Source organism: Oryza sativa, chromosome 4 (assembly GCF_034140825.1).
Source record: "Oryza sativa Japonica Group chromosome 4, ASM3414082v1".
In the NCBI taxonomy this organism is placed as follows: Eukaryota; Viridiplantae; Streptophyta; class Magnoliopsida; order Poales; family Poaceae; genus Oryza; species Oryza sativa.
Genome location: NC_089038.1, coordinates 17,373,970 through 17,397,608, shown reverse-complemented (window position 1 = coordinate 17,397,608; position 23,639 = coordinate 17,373,970). Strand labels below are relative to the sequence as shown.

General features: G+C 42.4%; 2 protein-coding genes and 1 non-coding gene across 4 annotated transcripts; 1 reads left to right on the top strand and 2 right to left on the bottom strand.

Moving 5' to 3' along the window:
• Positions 1-2,166: 2,166 nt before the first annotated feature.
• LOC4335566 (G-type lectin S-receptor-like serine/threonine-protein kinase At2g19130) lies at positions 2,167-4,969 on the bottom strand. Of its 2 annotated transcripts, XM_015780542.3 has the most exons (2): positions 4,708-4,930; positions 2,167-4,613 (listed from the first exon to the last, which is right to left on the bottom strand). In XM_015780542.3, exon 2 carries the CDS (start codon positions 4,565-4,567, stop codon positions 2,432-2,434), a length of 2,136 nt encoding a protein of 711 aa, XP_015636028.1. In that variant the 5' UTR covers positions 4,568-4,613; positions 4,708-4,930; the 3' UTR covers positions 2,167-2,431. The 2 variants fall into 2 exon arrangements, with proteins under 2 accessions (XP_015636028.1, XP_015636027.1); XM_015780541.3 differs by having other exon boundaries at positions 2,167-4,969.
• A 5,395-nt stretch (positions 4,970-10,364) lies between these two features.
• On the top strand, positions 10,365-12,589 carry LOC136356203 (uncharacterized). The gene is made up of 3 exons (XM_066309795.1): positions 10,365-10,989; positions 11,556-11,653; positions 11,726-12,589. The coding sequence occupies exons 1-3, from the start codon at positions 10,365-10,367 to the stop codon at positions 12,587-12,589; spliced, it is 1,587 nt and encodes a 528-aa protein (XP_066165892.1).
• A 9,918-nt stretch (positions 12,590-22,507) lies between these two features.
• Positions 22,508-22,614, bottom strand: LOC112938868 (small nucleolar RNA R71). Its single transcript, XR_003242188.1, has one exon. It is a non-coding gene; the product is annotated as a small nucleolar RNA R71 (small nucleolar RNA).
• Between the last annotated feature and the right edge of the window lie 1,025 nt (positions 22,615-23,639).

The window sequence follows — 23,639 nt, the reverse complement described above, 5'->3', positions numbered from 1 at the left end:
TTACTAAGGCACAGCAAAGTGCTCAGTAATCTCAGGGACATCAGTCCTTTTCTAGGAAGACCTTTGGAATGGTGAAATAAGAAGTACTAAGTATCCTAATTTGTATAATCTAGCCATGGACAAGTCAGAAACTGTCAAGCAGATGAGCTTAAAGCCATTGGAGTATTCTTTCTTCTTGCCCCTGTCTGTTCAAGCATATGAGGAGTTTCTTGCTTTGGAGAATGAGATGATTCAACTTCACTTACAAATGTCCAATGGTGACAGACGGAGTTACATTTGGAACTCAGAGAGGTAAACTGCTCAAAAGTTCTATAAGTTCGACTTCCTGCCTTTGTAATCCCCAAGGCCACTTGTTTGGCTTTGGAAGATATGCTGTGTGATGAAGACCAAGGTGTTTGCGTGGCTTTTGCTCAGTGATAGGCTTAATTTAAGGGATATGCTTGATTGTTATCATTTTGCGAATGAATATGTGATCTCACTTGTGTGCTATGTTCAAGGGGGCACAGAGAAACAAAATTGCACCTTTTCTTCACTTGTACTTTCAGCCAGAGATGTTGACAGCATCTAGGAATTACGTGGAACATAGATATCGGCTTCTTCCAAATGATAGTGTTGGCTTGGTTACATTTTTCACAAAAATGCTTCTTGGAATTTTTCTTCATCTCATGCTGGCATATATGGAAACAAAGGAATGGACTAATCTTCCAGAATGTGCATCTAAGCTTTGAAGCTTGGAGAGTTCAATTTGTATAGAATGAAAGACTCTTTAAAACAATTTGTGTTTGATTGGTTTAAACCCCTGTAATATTTCCTAAGATAACTCTTTTGTAAATAACTTTTTTTGATTTATAGAATATATACTGCTTGGAGAAGACTAGCAGTCATTCAACTAAAAAAATAAATATTGGAAAGGACATTAATTATAAATAAATTACAAACTCAAAAGTTATATATTTAGAAAATAAAGTAAAGTAAATATATTTTAGTCTTTTTTGTATTTTTAAGGGTTGTTTCGTTAATTGTCCAAAGGTTAACCATGTTTCATCTCAAATCCCATGTATGAATGAAACTTGTATATAAACCATATAAGCTGGTGTAACATTTAGATAACTCATCGATTGAAACCCCGATGATACCCTTATCGGCAATGAAAGAGAAAGTTAGTTCTTACAATTCCAAGCATGACATAGTAGGCCAAACCCAATTGATGCAACACTAAGTATGAAAGGAAGTATAAGGTCTAAATAATCAAGGTTTTGATTGATTTTCAGGGTAGTCATGTGTTAAATTTAACCAAGACAGTAAAACAATAGAAGAGAAATTTAGCACATCAGATAAGATCGGCTAACACTCGGACGAAACATTAGCATGAACCTATCGGCTTATGAAGACTTAGATTATCAACAACAATGTAGTAGATCGAACCTAACCAATGCAGCACAAGATTGTGTAGAATAATCTAATACTCAGTGAGGCGATAGATCTATCTAATGTGATGGATATGACAACTCTATCTAAAGCATCATTTTGATTGTAGAGATATATCGGCTAAGGAATAAGATCAGACCTATCCGAGACAGTCCCGCATGACATCCTTAACAGTATGTACCTCAACACCCCCTTAGTTTCGTCCTGATCCATCCACCGACTGTGCTACTCCAGTCTCAAGCAAAACACCACATGAACATCAATAAAGCTATGTTCCGAGCACAAGTCCTACCTAGCTTGATTCAAATTAGCGCAACAACGGTATATGTAATGTACATGAACTGTTATAAAATAATAAGCATTAAAATCAACTTGTATCAACATCTTTGCCAATTCTTCAATACAAACTAATCATCACCATGATTTTACAACAAGGAACCTCACCAGATGCGCTTCAATGCATCATGCTATGCTAGTAGTAATAGAGGAAGAGTGGAAACTAAAATAGACCTTAATTTGCTTCAGTGTCATCCTTTTGCTGATTATGATGTCAAGGTTCGATCTCTTGCAGTTGAGGATGCAAATACAAGATGAAGACAATGCATTATCCTAGCACCCAATGGGCTCTTCTCTAGGAACTATATCAGACACATTCAGAAGGCATCTTGCATGTACTACATGCCTTGACATTTTTAGTTATTAGACAATCAGAAGTGGTGGCAGATTACAATAAAACAATTTAAAAGCTGTATATCCCAGAAATCAAGCACTATGTAATGGATTCATGTCGGGATATATCCAAAATCAATTACCACGTAATGGGTACATATCGCATCAAAACAAAGACATGTTTATTGTTCTTCTTTGATTTGATACAATACTTGCTTACCATAAGCAGCCATCAATTAAATAAAAAGATATAATTTAGCAAGTATAACCATGTTTTCTTTATCAATGTTTTCCATGTAGAATTATAATTTGCAGAAAGTAGAAGAAAACACAATTACATTGAAGCCACAGCAGAGAAGTTTGTTAAAGTCGCAAGTAGCCTTGGCATTGGGGGCATATCAAGCTCTTGTAGACCCTCAAGAACCCGGACCACTTCACGCATTGTGGGCCGATCGAACTCATCATCTTGGATACACCAACAAGCAACTTTGCAGACCCTGACAACCTCATCCAAATTGTAGTCACCATGTAATCTTGGGTCCACTAAACTACTCATGTCTCCCTCATGCAGCTTATTAATCGCTCGCACAGGGAAATAAGTAGCATCATAATTACCACTAGTGTGTACTTCAGGAGAATTCCTCCTTCCCGATATGATTTCAAATAGCACCATACCAAAGCTGTAAACATCAACTTTTGGAGTAATAGCAACTCCGCTAATCCACTCTGGTGCAAGATACCCTACAGTTCCTCTAAAAGTAGTTAGAACTCGGCTAAAATCTCTTCCTACAAATGTTGCCATCCCAAAGTCTGCAAGTTTTGGAAAATATGATATATCGAGAAGTATGTTTTCTGGTTTAATGTCACAATGTATGATGCATTCACGACAACTCTCATGCAAGTAAGACAATCCTCTAGCAACTCCTATGGCTATTTGGTGCATGGTAATCCAATTTAGGACAGCTGCATGGCTCTGAAATAGATGAACATCAAGAGAACCATTTAACATGTGTTCATATACCAGCAATCTCTTATCACCCTCACAACAATAGCCGATCAATTTGACTAAGTTGATATGTTGGATAATTCCAATGGAGCTCACCTCAGCTCTAAATTGCTTCTCACCTTGATGGGCACCATCAAGCTTTTTCACTGCTATGGTAGCCATGTTAGTTAACACTCCTTTGAATACTGAGCCAAACCCACCTGCTCCTAATTTTTCCGAGAAGTTTTTAGTAGCATGAGCTAAATCAGTGTATCGAAAGGCTATTATTCCACCACGGCCTTCATTGTCATGGAATGGTGCACCACAACACTTGAATTTGTTCCCTCTAATCATTAGCAGTATCATGATCAATGCTAACACAAAACTAACAATGCTTGCGCCCACAACAAGTTCAACATTTGTTTTTCTTTTGTTTTTACTCAAATCTTGGAAATCTGTGGCAGCAAGACGAAGGTGCAGAACATTGTCCGCATTAATGTAAATGCCATCATTTTTATTTACATTAAGTAATTTCCCATGCCAGACAGAGCATCTACTATTTTGATAAGAATAAGCTGTGCAAGAGCAATCACTGAGACAAGCTTGTGCACATTCACCCTGAGTTGTAGCATCTTGCATAATTTGGGGGTCATAGGGCAATGTAACAAGACCTATAGGTTGGAACATGTCAGTTGAACTTGTCATGTTTTTGTCACTTACACAATGCAATGGGGTATCTCTGATGCACCCTCCTGTTCTATCATCAAGCTCCCAATCCCACAGTGACTTCACAGAAAAACTCTCCATACAGTCACATGTTTGAGTGGAATTACCATTGCAGATGGTGAAAGGTCCACAGGTAGCAGAGGGGGTGCAAGGATCAACAGGCTGTGCATATATGCTTTGCCAAGACTGGTTTGCTCGTGACCATACATACATCTTGATCTGCCCATTAACATCTAACGACACAAACACAGAGGATGATTCATCCGACATAGTGTAGATATAGTACTCCTCTTCACTATTATCGACGTATGCCGGGGTAATCAAGCCTCTGGTCCGTGGATCCATCTCAAACAAAGACTTAAGTACCGGTATAATCAGTGCTCTATCAGATGACCAGTACTCCATGGAAGGGTTGCGATGCTTGAGGATCAGCCCTCTGGCACCAGTCGTGTCTAGTTCAACACTGTATGATCCAAGGCCTGGATCGATGAGGCTCTTCTTTGATATCCCAAGGCGATTCAACCCAGTGGCCTTGTTCCAGCCAAACTTGGCACCGGGAAGAACAACGTCAGTTGGGTTGTCGAAGCTCTGCCACGAGACTACACCTGACGGGTTTCGTATTACGAGGTTTCCGCTATTCAGGAGAGTGGCACTCGTGTTCATGCCGGTTTCCGTTGTCGTATTAACGACGTGATCAGTGGACCAGATGATGGAATTAGTGGCATGGTCTAGGATGTAGAGGTTGCCATCTCCTGACATTTTTAGCCATGTTGAATTGAGCCGAGGAACGGTGATTGGCCTCTCCCTATTGGCGACCCATACAGTGGTGAAAACCGGGATCTTGTTGAACCAAATGGCAAGGTACCAACCGAGGGCGTTAGTGTAGTTGGATGACTTACTGATGGCTATTGCACTTGGCTGGAAGAAGCCGAGCGCGAACTTGCCGTTCCTCGAGACGAGCTTCTCACCGACGGCGAGCACTTGACCCGCTGCGAGAGTATCGTCGACGGCAGCGGAATATGGAGGAGCGTGCAGGGAGAGGAGAAGCAGCCCGATGAATACGTGGACGGAAAGCATACCTGTGACCAAGGTTGAAGATGCAAGATCAATATCAAAAGCATAGAAATACACGCGTTGAAGGGTACCTTGGTTACCATGTATATATATATACGTCGATCATTGAGTTGATGAGGAAGGTCCATAGTGATTTCGATTGTAATACGGTTGACGTGGAAGAGACGACACCACGATGATGCCGTGGGTCAAATTAAGTATACTATAATAGGTTGATTTTGGACAGCACTGGGTATCTACTTGGCCACTTGAACTGAGTTGGCCTATGTGCAAATGGAAAGAATTAACGGGAAATATCTCCAACTGCTCTGCCAGCGATGGCTTACCCACCCAGACATTTAGTGAAGCTTCCATTGGCATTTACCTTAGGTCAATGCAATAACTAGTCTTCTCTTATTCTCCATTGCTTCTAACTGGTAGATACATATATATGTTCTACTTTAGATGTTAGTCCTTCCATTTCATATTATAAGTCAATTTGCCTTTGTTTTCAAGCCAAACTTTGTTATGTCTCACCAAATTTATAAAAAACTTAGTAACATATAAAATACAAAATTAGTTTCATTAAATGTAGCATTGAATATATTTTGATAATATATTTGTTTTGTGTTAAAAATACTACTATATTTTCCTATAAAATTTATCAAACTTAAAAAACATTTGACTATCAAAGAAAATCAAAACGATTTATAATTAATATGAAACGGAGGGACTTGTGTTTTTTTTGGCAGTGCTGCCATCGAATGCAGCTAGGATTAAGCAGCAACTTATAGGCTCTAGGTTTGGTATTAGTCAATTTCCACGGCCCCATTTCGATTTGTTCTGCCCATTCTTGTCCATGGAAACCACTACTACGCCTACACATCCTTGAATTGAAACCACTATGGCTCCGAACAGCACCGAGCCATAATAATGTCGAATGAGATTGTATAAAATAATGAATAAATGCACCCTCTTCCCATTATCCAAAAAGAAGACTATATACTTGTGATGAGGACATAATTAACTAGTTCTCAGATATGACCATGGATATACCTTATGTATTCATTAACTAAATGGTATGCATTCTATGCGAGATTTACGTGTTATATAACTGAATAAACATTATTGCATAGTTTTTTTGTTCTCGTTCGCAGAGATATTTTCTTGGGTAAAATAAAAAAGACCGAGTATAAGGATGATCAAATAAATTGATTGGGAACCAAACCGGCCATCTTTCCCATGTCTAATCCAACATTACCACGTCACTTTTGGTATATAGGCGGTAAGAGATGAAATTCTACATATTTTAGATTCGGATTCGGACCTTATGACATCATCAATTTCAAACGGATCTAGTCACTACTCCCTCCGGTTTCATTTTAATTGACGCTTTGGACAATGACACGCTCTACAAGATATACCTTGGACCTTATTTTTCTATTATAATATATACAATAAACAAATGCATGGTTACTTTTATTATAGTGTTTTGAAAGAAAAATCTATATATGTTTTTCTAGTTTCTTTAAACTAAATATTTTTAAAGTTATTGATGGTCAAAGTTATAAAAGTTTAACCTCAACTTTGTTCAAAACGTCAATTATTATAGAACCAGAGGGAGTACTCTAGAATGAATCTCGAAGCCCATGAGTACTTGTTGGCCCACTACTTTCAGATGGTTGGTGTGCGCCTTATGGTAGCCCTAGGACATCCCTAATCTTATTTATATGTAACCTTCATAGTTCAGAGTCAGGTTTTCATTAGATTATTTCTGTCATTGTAGCTTTGCCGCTAGTTCGGCTCGTGGAACCCTAACTTTGAGTGCTTAATCATTCATTTGCAAATTGAGTTGTGATCTATCTTGTTCTTCCTTGTGTTTTTTGATTTGTATGCAGGGATTAGACTTTTTAGCGAGATTAACGGGACATCACATGGTTGATAACCAGAAGAGACGTGATGTTGAGATCGCAGGTTTCGGATTACGTAGATCAGAAGCCAGATCGTGTGTGTCAAGATTTCGCTAAATCGAGGGTTTATCAATACCTATCGAAAGATCGGGACCCTAGTTCCTTATTGGTTGGTATCATAGCACAGGTTGCCTGTTAGATAATTTATCTACCCATAACCAGAAAATTTGCACACAAAAATATTGATCCATTACCTAGACAATTTGAGCCATTCGATTGTTCTATTAGTTTTTGTTTTATTGAATTTTAGGTTGCATCGTCGTGTCGAGTGCTGGTTTAGGTTTAGATTCAATTTTTAGTTTGAGTCTCGCATCTTTTGTCACTTTGTTCTAGGGTCCGTGCTTGTCACCGAGTTAGTACATTGGCAGATGCCGGTGAGTTGGGTTCAGTTTTAGTTTATCTCTGTTGTCATCGATAACTCCAAAAATTGAACCCTAGTGTTTTTGGTTTTTGTTTTCATAGTTTTCAGAAGTTTTTAATGGTCGAGTTTGGAGTTGCCGTTAGGATTTGTTAGGGCTTCTGTTTTTCACGTGAAGATCACAGTTTGGGTGCTTGGTTTACCGAACTTTCCCTATTCGGTCAAGTCCAGCTCCACCTGTTTGGGGTTCGAGCACGCTGCTACCTGAGAGTGGAGAAGAAAGTTAGAAAAAAAAATACCCTTTAGCGGATTTGACATATTTGGGCAAAAAAGAACCGACATGATGTGTAAGCATTCTATTTTTGAGAAGTTTTAATTTTGAGTAAATTGGAGTTTAGGCCATATATTTTGACCCTTGTTGTGGGTTGGACTAGGTCTTAGCCAATATTTTCAATTTGGACCACATAATATAGCCATTTGTTTCACCTTACACCACCCCCTCATCTTCCCCCAAATCAAACAGCCCATCACTGATGCCATCAAATCACTCTCGAGAGTATGGGACAATATTAGGGGCATTGGTGCACCACGCACAAGCTAATAGACATCAGCCTCAACTCAATGAAGCAAAGAAAAAAGAGAATTAGGAAACACTAGTCAAATATGAAACTTGTGCAAAAATACCGAGTACAAAGTGATACTATTAGCTTACCCTTAGTCCAACTTGCAACTCTGGTAATAAGATGTGGCCCAATGTGCACTTCACTCTTTAATTTTTATCTACACTTTTAATTTTGAGTCCATGTAATATTTATATTTATATTTAAGTCCTTATTCAAGATCATTGGTCCGTTCTGGATGAAAAAAACAAAAGAAAAAAAAGAAAAGGTAGAAAGGTGAAAAAGAAAAAATATAAAATATAAAAAGAAAAAAGAAAAGACAAAAAAAGAAAAGTCAAAAATTCAGTGGTTCTTTTGAGTATGTTTTGAAAGCGCAGAGTTGTGCTTTAACCTGCTTCTAGTTCTCAGGGTTGTCGTGTGGTTACTTGTGCTAGAGTTGAGTCTAGACTAGGCCATCGCATTAACTACTACTTTGAACTATTATTTAACTTTGCTTTTTTTATTAGTACAATTACGTTCCGTTGCTACTAAATATCGTGCCTCCCAAGTTTGAAATACATACTTCTGATTAGTATTGTTTGACCACTTTGCATCATGGGGTTTTAAAAAATATTTTTACTATGCAAACTCGCCGACGCCATATGTGAGGTTTTCAAAGCTTCAATAAACCCATTTTTCCGTATCGACAGTCAAGTCTGATGTGAGTTGGACCATCTGTACTATATATGGTCAAGTGCATGGTTGCTGAGGTTCCAAAGGGTGGGGCAATAAGGGGTGGGGGTATCAACATCCTACTGGCATTATGCAACTATACGTGGGGCCATCTGTTTGTTGCGCATACCAAGGCCGGTCAAGTTTGTCGTGCAAACTAGCAATGCAGTTTTACAAACAAAACATTTTATAAAACTAAGAGCATTAATTACGGTCTAAGGGCGTGTTGCCTCAGGTCTTCGACTTCCAAGTCTTTGAGATTTTGAAGCAAAATAAATTATAGACAATATAATTAAGCATGGGTTAAACTACCATACTACTACAGATATGTTTTTCCTGGACGCCGACCCCTTTTGGTTCCAGGCTGGCCATAAGTGGCTCCGCCTGGAACCACGCAAATGCCAGCGCCGGGCTGTGGGCCGCACGGGATAATCGATTAGGGGCATATAAGCCCTCAGCCTGACCGTTAACGGGATTTCTGGCGTTTTCTCTCTCCTAAACATTCACAAATTAGGGGGGAAGGTTTTCGACCTCAAATCTTTGATTGGGTTCCATATAAAAGGTGTAGAGTTTGTTCTCCTCCTTCATTTGCTTCCATTTTTGTCAGTTTTCATCGGTGGAATACGAAGAAACTTGTACTTTTATAAATGGAATAGTGTAGGCACTTTTTTCTTTTTTTATTTTTTAGCAAACACATAATGATTCCATTATATGTTTATAAAAGTATTTAGTACCTAAATTGAAAAGTTGGGTTTTCCTCTATTAAATTTATTTTCATTTGGATGAAAGGACGATTTTGTCGACGTTTGATGTCGCGATTCCAGTATTTGCATAGTATGGGGATCGTTGGTACTAGGATATATGCGAGACTGAGGTAAAAGAGACGGAGACGAGGATTTTTATAGTGGTTTGGGCCCCTGAATTGTCAGGTAATAACCCTATATCCTGTTGGCCGAAGCCGGTATTGCTCTTATTCACCATAATCATACCAGTACAATATTTGGGGTAGCCTATCTAACTGTTGTCGACATGGCGGTCTGAAGTTCTGACTCGTAGTTGACAATAGGTAGTCTTCCTCTTCGAGTTTGTGCTCGGCGAGATCAGAGATAGCGCTAGATCCCTACGGCCGGCCTCTGTAGGTACCGGATAGAGCCGATCCAGGCATATCTCTGATGAACTAGGGAAACCAATATGGATACAATCCGAGTAGTCCTTATCGTTTCCATGTAGAACTCTGGTTGTCTTTCCTTATCCGGAACTCCATCCATATCCGAGGTCAGTGTCCGTATAAGACGTGGTATGTGGTGGGTCCTGCCGAGATTTAGTCGACTACTATTAGGTATATGGTATCCATAACCTTGACAGATTCTTTTCGTTTTTTAGAAATGGACAATATTTTATTAATGCTTAAAATTGTTGTGCGGCTGTTTAAATAGTCCGTAAAACTTTAAATTACTATGTGATTAGTTCCCTCCAATTTAAATACATTCATTTTTGAATCGGGCATGGTGTATTAATGACAAGCTTTATTGTAGGTCATGGATCGAACATGGATGTACAACACGAAAATAGCTCATTCAACGTTCTTGAAGGAAGCAGCCAAATTTGTTGAGCTCGCAAAGGCACATGCTGTGAGCGAGAATATGAGGAGCATTTTTTGCCCATGCAAAGTTTGTAAGAACGAAATTTTGCTGCAAAATCTGAATTAAATATTGTCGCACATCGTAGAACGAGGATTTAAGAAAGGCTATGAGATATGGACTTTTCATGGGGAAGTCGGAGGTCGTAGCAAAGAGTTAGATGATTTCTGTTTTGATGATGCAAAAAATTTTATAATCAAAGACATGTCACATGGAACCATCCCGGAATACGGTGTCTCTGGTATAGAGAATGAAGGTATTGATTTTGATCTGGAAGATATGTTGCGGCACGTTGAACTAGAGGTTCTAACTGGTACAAGACGAGGGTTGGACAATTGGGAAGCATTGGAAAAAACAGCGAAGGAGCTTCTGTACGACGAAGCGAAAGGATGCGACAAGGACTATTCGGTCCTGCGCTCGGTGCTCGAACTTCTCAGATTGAAGGCCAGACATGGATGGTTAGACACTAGCTTCAATGATTTGATGGATCTTTTGAGAGTTAACACATATCAAGCGAAGAAATTGATATGTCCATTGTCTCTAGGTGTTCAGAAGATCCATGCATGTGAAAATTATTGTATACTGTACCGCAAGGAATTCGCGGATTTAAACTCTTGCCCAACATGTGGGACGAGTCGGTGCAAGACAGGCAACGGAGCCTCCGATGGAGAGGTGGTCGACAAAGATGATGCACCGTTGGATGAGAACAAAAAGATTCCTAGGATGGTGATGTGGTACCTGCGAGTTAAAGATCGCTTGAAGCGGCTATATTCCAACCGTGACGACGCCAAGTTGATGAGATGGCACCAGGAGGGTAGGAAAAATGATGGTAAGATCCGACACCCCCCGATGCTCGACAGTGGATAAACTTTGATGCACTACACCCGGAATTTGCAAAGGACCCGAGAAATGTAAGGTTTGCATTGAGCACGGACGGAATGAACCCGTTCGGTGACCTAAGCAGCACACACAGCACCTGGCCAGTTCTGCTTAGAATGTACAACTTGCCTACTTGGATTTGCCAGAAGCGAAAGTATATTCTTTTGTCTATCCTTATACATGGTCCAAGACAGCCTGGGATTAACATAGATGTGTTTCTGGAACCATTGATGGAGGACATGCAAGAACTGTGGGAGAAAGGGTTACGAATGTGGGACAAGTACCATAGGGAACATTTTACTTTGCATGCCATCATATTCGTTACGATCAACGACTTACCGGCAAACTTTTTGCTCTCGGGCCAGTTTAAGGGGAAGTTCGGATGCCTCATATGTATCGACAAGACATCGTACAAGTACCTCACCTCGTCAACCAAGGGTGTGTACATGCGTCATCGTCGGTTCTGACCTCAAAGGCATAGGTGACGTGCGAAGGCTATATTATTTGACAATACAGTAGAGAATGATCTAGCTCCTGAAACACGAACTGGTGGCTCTGTCTTCGAGATGACAAAGAACATTAAGGTTGTCTTCGGCAAGCCAAAGAAGAAGCCTGTCAAGAGGAAGAAACGGACGGATTAGGAAAAAACTGATGCACCTTTAGAGGAAAGTAACATACCTTTTCAGAAGCACTCAATATTTTTCAGGTATCTGGATTACTGGAAAGACCTGGAGGTTCGTCATGCCATCGATGTAATGCACCTTGAGAAGAATGTGTTTGATAGCACCATTGGCACTTTACTGGACATCCTGAGTAAGACGAAAGATGGGTTCAAGTCCCGGACCAACCTCGTCAATTTGGACATAAGGCATGAGCATCACCCAAAAGAGCTGCCAAATGGGAAGATCGATATTCCTCCTGCTTGCTACTCACTAACACCTAACGAGAATAAATCTTTATGTAGATGCTTGCATAGTGTAGAAGTCTCGACTGGTTTCTTAGCGAACGTCGGAAAACTTGTATCTTTGAAAGATTTGACCATCTCTGGGTACAATGCTCATGATTGTCACAAGATGTTAATAGTCTTCCTACCGATTGCTATAAGAGCGGTCAAGCCAGTTCACACTCGGTTAGTGATAACAAAGTTGTGCTACTTTTTCAATCGAGTATCACAGAAGGTTTTCGATCCTGAAGAGTTAGGCCCCATTCAAAAATTTGCAATCAAGACAGCGTGCCAGCTTGAGATGTTTTTCCCTCCAGCTTACTTCAACATGATGGAGCATCTGATTGTCCACATCGTACCACAAATTATCGAGATTGGTCCCCTATACCTACACCAAATGTGGGCGTACGAGAGGTACATGTCCATCCTGAAAGGGTATGTCCGTAACCGAGCTTATCCAGAGGGATCAATGATAGAGGGGTACACAACTAAGGAAGTGGTAGAATGCTGCATAGATTACATGAAGTATACCATTTATGCTCACCTCCACAGTTACAACTTAGGCAGATCGAATCTCTCACCCTCTCCTCAGATCTCTCCTCTCTAACTCTATTCCTCATCCCCTCTCCTCCACCTCCTCCCCTTCCTCCACCTCATCCCCTTCCTCCTCTCCTCCCCCTCCTCCCCTTCCCATCCGGTGGGCCAGCGGTGGCCGTGGGGGGCGGCGGGCGGCGGGGCCGCGCCTGGCAGCGGGCGACGGCGCCGCGCGCGGCGGCGGGCGGCGGCGGCTGTGGCGGGCGGCGGGCGGCGGGGCCGCGCCTGGCGGTCATGGCGAGAGGCATTGTTTTTTCTTTTTTAAAAAAAATTGTGATTCATTGAGATGTACAAATTTGTGATTCATTGTTTGGATCTGTGATGTATTTGAGTAATTTTTTAGGATTTTGTGATGTATTTGATTTGTGTGTATAAGTAACTTTATAATTTGTTTATAATTTGTGATGTGGATTTGGTGATGTGAATTTGGGATGTTACTTTGATTTGAGGATTTGGGGATTTGCCAGGTTTTGGGGTTTGATTTGGGGATTTGCCAACTTGATTCAGGAGAAAATAAAAAGGAAAAAAAGAAAAAGAAAAGGGGACCATCTGGTACTGCCGCTATTGTCTCTTTAGTCTCGGTTGGTAACATCAACCGGGACTAAAGATCCCCTCTCATTAGTGCCGGTTGGTGGTACCAACCAAGACTAAAGATGCATCTTTAGGCCCGGTTATTTCAACCTGGACTAAAGATGGTCATCGACCATCTTTAGTCCCGGATCCTTACTCCCGGTTGGAAAATCGGGCCTAAAGGGGTTCCCAACTAGGAGTAAAGATGGTTTCTGCACTAGTGTTAGTTTTTACGGTGTGTGTGTGTGTGCAAAACAACGAGCGTCCTCGCCGGAGTGAAAGATGACAACCAAGGTTTTGAACTTTGATGACATCAACTTCCAAGTCTAACAAGGTTTTACTGACTATTTCACCTCTTGGAGTGGCCAACAACAGAGATGGCACTGGTACATAACTTCTTATATGTAACGGCCTTTCCTGCGCCTGGGGCTTGCGGACCGTCACAACATCGTCATCTCTAACAGGCTAAAATAAACCGCGCCTGGGGCTTGCGCACCATCATAGCGTCGTCATCTCTAACGGGCTAAAATAAACAAAGACAAAGATAAACTCATAGAAAGATACATGTGTATGTATTTTAAGCCGTCACCAATGAAACCTATCGGTGATAGGCTATAGTTTACACCCGATTGAGATTATCTTTATAATCTCAATCAGACCCATATACTACTTCCGTCACCGATAACAACCATCTGTGATGGGCTCTAATTAAGGCCCAGCAAAGATATCAATAAGGCCTGTCACGGATAGTTGTCATCGGTGACGGGCTCACTATTATGCCCGATTGAGATAACTAAAAGCCCCGTCAGCGATGTCCGTTCTTTGGCCATTATCAATATCTATTCCAGACTACAAATACTCCAGCTGCCTAAGGAATGGTTATCTTGCTGCTGACTATTTTTGTGGGAGGTGTTGGGGAGGGGGGCGAAATTTTGTCTATTTTTTCAAAGAAAACAGAAAATTCAAAAAGGTAATTGAAAAAACTAAACAATTCCCATAAATTTAATAATACTTATCTTACAAAATCATTATATCATATTTGTTCACTTTTGCAACGATGGATCGAAGTTGGATGCATGGAACAACTGTGCGTCATCATAGCAAAAAGTATAGAAATGACGTATTAAATTTTATAAACGCTGCGGAGGAGGACATGAAAAGAAGAAACAACAAGTACATGTGTTGTCCATGTGCAGATTGCAAAAATGAGATTATGTTTAATAGTAGAGTGGAAGTACACGCTCATCTGATACAACGAGGATTCATGAAGGGTTGCACGTGATGGGTGAAGCATGGAGAGCAAGAATCAGTCGACGATGTTGTAGCTGCAAATAGAAGTGGTGGTGCACAAAATCAGGAAGATCAAGACCAGCTTAGAGAGCATATCAGAGCCGAGCTTAGCTCTGAATTCGACGAAAAATTGGGACGGGTGGATCGGAGGCACGCATCAGGGGTGAGCTCCAGCAACAAAATGCCGACCCCATCGCCGCTTGCAGAGTCGAAGCGAGCCCCACACAAAGACGTAACAGTTGCGCATCAACTGAGGTGGTAGAAGAACAACCTCTAGTCCTTGCCACAGTCGACCACATAACGGTAAAACCAACAAACAATGCATATATATGTTGTCTTAACAAATCCATATATCATATTCTAAGAACATGGATGAATCAATCGCAGGAACCCACAAAGTGCACCCTAGCTGTTAGGGTGACACCAACATTTACAGTTCCAGCCGCCTAGGATCTTGTGTTCAATCCTGCACTGGAAACGCGAGTGCATGGGGCGCAATTGCTGGCCGGGCATGCTAAAGTTCAAGTAGACTTTGTCAAGCCCGTATGGACCAACTTCAATCTGCTGCATCTACCAAATGACGAGATTTTGACCCTAGGAGCTGCACGTGGGATCTTTATCCAATGGCACAAGGAGAACACTGAGATAAATATGATTTCTAGGTCAAATAATGCAGCACCAAGTACTCGTCAGCTCCTAGGGTCAAAATCTCGTCATTTGGTACATGCAGCAGATTGAAGTTGGTCCATACGGGCTTGACAAAGTCTACTTGAACTTTAGCATGCCCGGCCAACTTTAGCACCAGGACCCACTCCAACTCTTCGTTCAGCCCCTCCTATCATTGAATAACAAGATGAAGATCTCCACTTGCAATATGATATAGATTTTGGGGACGAGAGTTTGGAGGCTGACAGCAGGAAGGTGAAATCTTCTCTACCATTGCATGAAACACACAAAAAAAACTATTGGAAGGGGGAGAGGAACAGGAAAGCTGCAACCCTCACTTTTGGCTCCAAGGAATCTAGATCTGAGCCAGGCGCCATTAGTTCCTCCTCCGACCACCTTCACATTAGGCATGCCATTGGATGGAGACGACACATTAGCGAAGATGAGCCCTGCTTGCAAGGAGTTGCCCGGGTACTACATGGAGAAGTCTAACGCAAAGTGGAAGCATATAGATACCTCCATGATGGGTCATCACGGTCCACCACCATTTCTTGGGCCAGAAGCCTATATTGTCGTAGACTTTTCAGATCTATGGGACCTCTACAGGCTGCGAGCGGTGGATACCAATCTCCTTAAGTGCTACTTGTTGTAAGTATTGTTGCGCATATGGTAATAACAATCCATATATTATGCTTATACAGGTGTTTGTCTTGTTTGTAGGTTAACTTGGAAGCATATTCACCGCATGTTGCCTTACTCGATCCATCTGTCATCAGTGCGAACATGGTAGAATATATCAAGGATTGCTTATGGTCCCATCAAGACAAAGAGTCCATTATGTGTGCCTATGATCAACAATAAGTGTGTATCCAAATTAGATGAAAATCCACAACGCGTAAAACTTTAGTATTTAGCTTGCAATATACGAATGCCGCAGGGCCCATTTGATTCTTCTGTTATTAGTGCCGAAGTGGAGTATAGTTTACTATCTTAACTCCAAAATTGATAAGAAGTTATACAATTGGTCGATGATCGGAGCTGCATTGAACGACGCGTGGAACCGATATGTGCAAAAAGACAGGAGGCATAAGGCAGGAAAACTCAAACTCGGTCACAAAATAGACTTCCCAGTACGTCAACAAGTTGGTGACTAGTGTGAGTTCCACGTGTGCCATAACATGAGGACCTTCTCGGAAAATGTGACATTGCTCAACCTTGAGGTGTGTGCTTCAATTGTGTATACGCCTATATATGCTAAGTACTTCAAAGTATATACATATACACTAACTTGGCACCTCACATGTAGGAAAAACATTCCGACATCCCGGACCACAACTTCTAAGTCATTAGAGAGGAGATAGCACGTTTCATACTAGATGAAATCTTAGGAACCAATGGAAGCTTTAATGTGAAGTCGTAGCTAGCTCGTCTCTAAATAGTTGAACATTTTGCAATGCTTGTCCAAGACATGTGATTTTACAATGGTTGAACATTTATGTATATATCATGATGGGAACTGGATGTCAGATCTACCGTCAGGTGAAGATAACTATCGATTTGGTGGAAACTTGACACACACAATCTGGCTTCTGATCAACACGATCCGAATCCTGTAATCGCAGCACCACGTCTCCTTTGGTTATCAACCGTGCCGAAACCCAATTGACCTCACCGAGAAGGCTAATCCCTACGTGTGAATCGTAGATGAATGATTATCAGGGACTTGAAGTTGGGGTTTCACAAACCAATCTAGCGGCGAAACTGTGAAGGCAGAAATAATCTAAGCAAAACCAACCCTAACACAATGATGGCTAATAAATATATAGGTTTTCGGGTTGACCTTAGACCCATGGACATGACCCTATTAGACTTCGACTCCATATATGGCCCAACGGGCCCAAAGAAGGTGACACAACACTTTCTAGTTTCGAATATTCCCGTTGACTTGGAAGGAATTTTGATGTGGGACTAGATCCATTGGTAAGGTGATCTCGTTAACTTTCCATGCATATGTAGAACGTCGAAATCGGAGTCCGGATCCATTGGAAAGATGATCTCGTTAACTTTCCATGCATATGTAGAACGTCGAAATCGGTGTCCGAATGCAACCTGGGCAATGAATTTAGTGTGGACTCCTCCTAGAACCCGAAGTGGACTTGAACTTGATATGAGTTGGTTCTCCATCTTGACTTGAACGTCCATAATGACCTTGTCCATAATGACCTAGCCTCTCTCCAAGTTCTCCATGGTCCTCCCCATAATTCCTAATCATAATTAAATCATTAGGTAGCAATTTATCCTCAAAAGCACATAAAGAAGTACTTAGGAACGAGCTCACCTGTAAATTTAATTATCAGGTGCGAGCTCTAGTGATTGGACCTTGCAAAACAACTTGAGGAGTATCATTATCCAAAGGATTAATGTCCTCATCATATTATATGTAATATAATCTGGTCTGATGTTTCTGTATATACTTGCAATGCTAATTACATATAAATTTGTTCCAATTTATAACTCGGTTTTGCAGGTTTTGATGCTTGACGCTTGAAGATTCATGTTGCTGAATGGTTGTGTGAATGGATGTGAATGGCATATGTGAATGGATGTGTGAATGTGGATGTGTGATCACTAAATATATGTTTGATTTGTGAATTGTTGTAACTGGCATATATGTAAATGGATGTGTGAATGTGGATGTGATCACTGAATGTTTGATTTGTGAATGGATGCGTGAATGGGGTTGCTAGGAAAGGGAATATATATATCTGCTTCGGTCATTTTGCAGCGGGCATGGCTAGCAAAAGCCTGAGGCTAGCAAAAAAACAAATTTTATTTTTTTGGGTCAAATAATCATCCATGACGGGCTTAAATAAAAGACTGAAAAAGATGATCTCATCCATGACGGGCCTAAATTTAAGCCCGATCGATATGAGTCATCCTTGACGGGCTTAAAAACAAGCCCGATTGAGTGAGTCATCCGTGACGGGCGCCATACCAATCCCGTGATTGAAGTATGAGCCCGTGACAGATGATCTCATTGGTGACGAGCTTTAGTTTGGCACTGGTTTGACTCATATGTTGGGTCAAACCTATCGGTGACAGGCTTTATTTTTGGCCCAATTGAGATAACTGTCATCCGTGATAGCCAAATGCTCTATATAGATGACTTCTCAAATCTATGACCTTTTGTTCGTGACGAAGGCCCTTCCCAACACAGATGAGGGTTTCCACCCGACCGAGATGACCTATCCCGTGCTAGTGTGGTTTATCGGGTGACCGTCCATGTAGTACATTCATCTCATGGTGAGCGAGGACTCCTGGCTCCCCTCCATCAACCAGCATATGTGGTACCAGAGATTTGCGGACGTGACGACATGGATGTTTCTCAACTAGAAAAAAACCATTTTTATCAATGGAGGCCATTTATTTTTTTCAGGCGGACTAAAAAAAACTCTCTTATAACCGTTTGCAAAAATAGCTAAAGAGCCTCTAGATTTAGCCCCATCTATGAACATTAATTTTTCCAGGCGGACCCCGTCAGAAATCCAATGCAAAAATACCTTTATATTCGCAGATGGACATCTTAATAGGCTCGCCTGGTAAAATATGATTTTCTCAAGCGGATCTTAAGTGGTTCGCCTCCAACATATGAGAACACTATTAAAATTGAGCGTGCCTTTACTTTTTCCTCTCCCTCCCCAATCCTGCTCCATCTACCGGGGACAATGGCAGCGCCGACCATAGCTGGCGACGGTAGAGGGGCCGGCCATTGCCACGCTGGCTGCGGAGGAGACAGCCCGCGTGGCCCCTCCTAGCCCTCCCTCTTCCTCCGACTCTCCTCCCCTCTCCTTCCTACCCTCCTAGATCTGGCATATGAGAGGGGCGGTGGTGGTGGCGTGGCCAGAGAGGGGAGGATGCCACTGGCGGTGCAGCTCCGCTCCCCATGCCTCCCTCTGCCTCGTAGATCCAGCGGAGGGGAGGGGCGTCGGCGGTGGCGCGACCGGAGTGGAGGGCAGCGGAGGTGCAGCCGCCCTCCCCTCGCTCTCCCTCTCCCTCCCAAATCCGGCCTAGGACGTCGGCGGCGGCGGTGCGGCTCCCCTTCCTCTCCATCTCCCTCCTAGATCCGGTGTAGGGGAGGGGCGTCGGAGGCGGCGCGGCCGGAGGGGAGGGCGGCAGCGCGGGTCCCCTCCCTCTCCCTCCCAAAACCAGATCCAAAGCACCGGATCTGGCGCTGAATGTGCTCGAGAGCATCGGATCCAGCGCCGGCATTGCTCTTCCCATGCGTGCGATGGTGTCGACGGCGAGGGCTGCGACAATGACGATGACCTCGAGCGCACGACGATGACGACGGGCGGCAACCACAGTCAGGCTCTGCTCCTGGCTTCCATCTCCTATTGATCTCTTGGCGGGCAAGCTAGCTCATCCAGTCCACTTCCCTTCCCTCTCTCAGGTTTGGCGTGAGATGTAGTTTGTGAATTTGAGAATGCTATATGAATTTGGATAATCGAATTTGTGAATGTGTATTTTGTGATTGAACTTGGGGTTTGATTGAAATTCAGTGGCTGGATGAGGAGCATTGTATGCTGATGATTTTTTTTGTCACCCAATATGATTTTTCCAGGCGATTTGTATAACAGAGCCGTCTGCTAAAATTGTGAATATTCCAAGCAGGCGATATAACTCAGCTTACTTGAAAATTTATTTTCGCAGGTGGCCGAGACCTTATTTTCGTGCGACTTTACTTACCGGCGACATGTCTAACCGCTCGCGAAGACCATTTTTGGCTGCCTGAGAAAATATTTTTTCTAGTAGAGTTTTGCACGGGATAGTTGTCTCTCTTTTGGCTCCTCTGAATCTCATCCAACATGGGGATGAGAAACACAGAACTGCTAATAGGGGAAGCCTCAATATGTGCCGCTTCATTTAAAACCGGTCCACATGAGGCTTTTCCCATCCACCTGACGTCCCAGGGTAGGCTAAAAATATAAATTGGAACCTCTAAGTGCCTATATATGCCGGTTCTTAAAAAAACTGACACGTAGAAAGTCATCACATTCTGTGTCGGTTTTCATAAAAAGCCAATACACATAGTGAATTATAGGTACTGATTTAAAAATTCCAACACATCATACCACCAAGCCGAGCCACCTCGGCCCCTCCGCCCTCATTTATCCTTTTCGCACTCCGTCTCCCCGGTTTCTCTCACTTATCTTTTTTTTCTAGTTGAGTCGTAGCCTATCCTCCAACCTCACCTTCGATTCCCAACCTCCCCTCGATAGGTTGCACCCTTCCCTCCATGCTAGTGCTGACGGTCGTTAGCGATCAGTTTTGACCGTCAATACTACCAAAATATAGGAGAACTAGTTATGCTTACAATGCATATTTATGTTAGAATAATAATATTCCACTAGTATGAGGAGTACTTACCTTTTGCAGAGAATAACCATAAAGTGGAGGAGAATTGACATCAAATCAGACGATCAATCAATCGGATGATGTCGAGAATCAGACTTATCAATGAATGGGCCAATAGTGTAGAAATGACATGACCAATTGGGCCAAAATTCACAAGTCTGTGCATGGGAGCAATAGAGGAGGCCACCTGCTGAAATTGGGCCAGGCCGGCCCAGCCCATGGTTCGGTCGAACCCACCGTGGCTCCGTTCGATGCATGGTTTTGATGGACGGCTGGGATTGATCCCCAATGACTGTTGAAGGGTATTACCGACCTTTCCAACCATCATAACCATTATACTCAGCTATAAACGGCTCTCACTCCCTCCATTTCTTCACACATTTCAAGCAAGAGCTCTCTCATATTCTCTCAAGTTTAGTTTAGTATTCTTAAGCTAGTGGAGTAGGAATAGAATAGAAATCGGAGTCAGGAAGCCTTCGGAAGAGTTCGGGTATGGCTCCAGTAGCTGTCCTCTTCTCTTTTGTAAGCATTGTACTTTATTTAGAATACTCTTCTGTATACATTTCTGGTATTCAAATACTTTCCGAGTATTTGAATGCCAACTTTACTTCATGTTCAAGTTATACTGATTATACTGCTAGCTTATCTGGAAGATGCATTGGTATGGGTATAATGTTTGCTATTGCATTTACTCTATGTCATGACGATGATATTAGAGTATTATCTGGTAGTTTTGGTGTGGTGTCTAGATTATTGCTTATCATTATTTGGGGTTTTATGCTACGGATGAGAGGTGGCCCGCTCATGGTGACAGCTCAGTACGGGTATTCCTCCGCGCGTGTATATAGTCCTAAGTTAATTTCCTGGGGACGATACTCCTCCGTATTTAGCCCCGGTTGTATGGCCATGACGGGCTGTCGTAGGGAACTCGACAGTCAGGGGTGGCTTCTCAAAGTACCAGGAGGGCATCGGATAGAGGGTATTAGCTAGTTAATCGTATAACTATAATGTATGTATACTATGTATACTAGAAGTATAGGAACAGATTCTTTCTATTTTCTTTTCACTTAGTTTAGATAATTTAGTATGAGAATGAGTAGTTCTATGCTTGAGTGTCGCTCTACCCTTTGGACTATATTAACCCCTGCTTAGACTATGATTATTACAAGTAACATATAAACTATTAGTACGGTTCTCTCTACTATGATCTTCCCACGGGATTAAATAAATACGATACCCTTGGAATACTCTTGAGTGAAATGCTACAATGGTATATCCGTGCGCTTGTGGATGAACTCTGTAACCATAATATACTAGAAGTATTTCTGGACCATTGCTGCGAATTATATTTCTAGTAATGTCGTTAAGAAATAACAACAGGCATTTCTGGCGCCATTGCCAGGGAAGATTTATAATAGAGATTACCAATAGTAATATTTTATATTTACCTTTGTATAATCACTGTCCTTTGTGGGCTAACCTTGGTTGTTTTCACTGTTTTTGTGGAAGCAAGGTAGTGCATGACTGGTTTCATGACTTTAAAGAAAATCTAGAAGCTTTCTTTCAGAGCGTCAAGACGCGAGTCGTCGCTCCGTAGAAAACTCTCCCGACAAAGAAATCAGCCATACCAGCGCACTGACCTTCAAGACTATGGCTGACAAGATCCTTCGCGAATTCGCTGCTCCCTCTGCTGACAACGTGGCCATTGGGCTACAGATCTGAAGTCCAGCCTCATCACAATGGCGCAGGCTATCCCGTTCTGCGGCAAGCCTAACGAGGATGCCAATGCTCATTACAACAGTTCCTGGAGATCTGCAGCATGTACACCATGAAGGGAGTCAGTCCAGACACCGTCAGGCTATGGCTGTTTCTGTTTTCCCTCCTTGGGAAAGCGAAGTAGTGGTTCTATGCCAACCGTGCTACAATCAACACCTAGGACAAATGCTCTATAGCATTCCTATCGAAGTTCTTTCCAATGGGCAAAACCAACGCCCTTCGTGGAAGAATTTCGAGTTTCCAGCAGACGAGAGATGAGTCTATTCCTAAGGCATGGGAATGACTTCAGGAATATGTGGCCGCCTATCCTTACCATGGGATGGACGACTGGCTTATTCTACGGAATTTCTACAATGGACGCACTCCCACGTCTCGCGACCACTTGGACGCGGCAACTGGAGGAGCCTTTGTCTCTAAGACGGTTCGAGGAGCCGTCAATTTAATAGAGAAGATAGTCTCCAATATGGGTTGGAGTGAGGAATGAATCCAGACCCATCAGCAAGGTATGCACACCATCAAGGAGACGGAGATGCTTGCTGCCAAGCTGAACCTCCTCATGAAACGCTTGGACGACAACGACAAGAGATCACAAGGCACCATCGAAGCCTTGGACTCACACGTTACGTGTGAGGTCTGCAGCAGCAGGAGTCACTCTGGGAACGACTGCCCGTAGACCCGTGAAGAGGCGATGTACATGGGCAACAACAACAACAACGGGTATTGTCCACAAGGAGGTCAGGGATGGAACCAAACACGCCCATATTATCAAGGAGGTAACAACAACGATAACTTCTCTAACCAGCCCTCCTTGAAAGATCTCGTCTTTGCGCAAGCTAAAACCACATATGCTTTAAGTAAAAAGCTAGCTGCTTATGACAAGACCTTAGAAAACATAAATGTCAAGCTAGATGGCTTCGCTTCTGCATTTCAAAACCAGCTGAGCTTTAATAAGATGATTGAAACACAACTGGCTCAATTAGCTGCTTTTGTACCTGCAAATGAGTCTGGGAGGATTCCGAGGCAGCCCGAATCCTCCGTTGAAAATGTTAAGGTGATCACAATGAGAGGAGGTAAGTCCACTCGTGATCTGCCATATCCTAACCGTGCAAGCACTAGCAGTATCACTAGAGAAGCACCATCTAGTAACACGGCTGATGAAGAGGTTCAACCAAAGAAGACTGTGCCGCAGGAGTATTGCGACACCCGGTTGCTGCCGTTAACTCAAAGAAGCATGAAACCGTCAGTGGACGATCAGTTCGCTCGTTTTGTTGAAGTAATCCAGAAGATCCACATCAACGTGCCATTGTTGGATGCTATGCAAGTGCCAACATGCACACGTTATCTCA

Bases quoted from the DNA above. Each gene is read 5' to 3' on its own strand.
- LOC4335566 (XM_015780541.3), bottom strand. From the start codon at position 4,885: ATGCTTTCCGTCCACGTATTCATCGGGCTGCTTCTCCTCTCCCTGCAC.
- LOC136356203 (XM_066309795.1), top strand. From the start codon at position 10,365: ATGTCACATGGAACCATCCCGGAATACGGTGTCTCTGGTATAGAGAAT. The intron at 10,990-11,555 runs GTAAGATCCGAC...TTGACAATACAG, and splicing joins GGAGGGTAGGAAAAATGATG to TAGAGAATGATCTAGCTCCT. The intron at 11,654-11,725 runs GTCAAGAGGAAG...ATACCTTTTCAG, and splicing joins GCAAGCCAAAGAAGAAGCCT to AAGCACTCAATATTTTTCAG.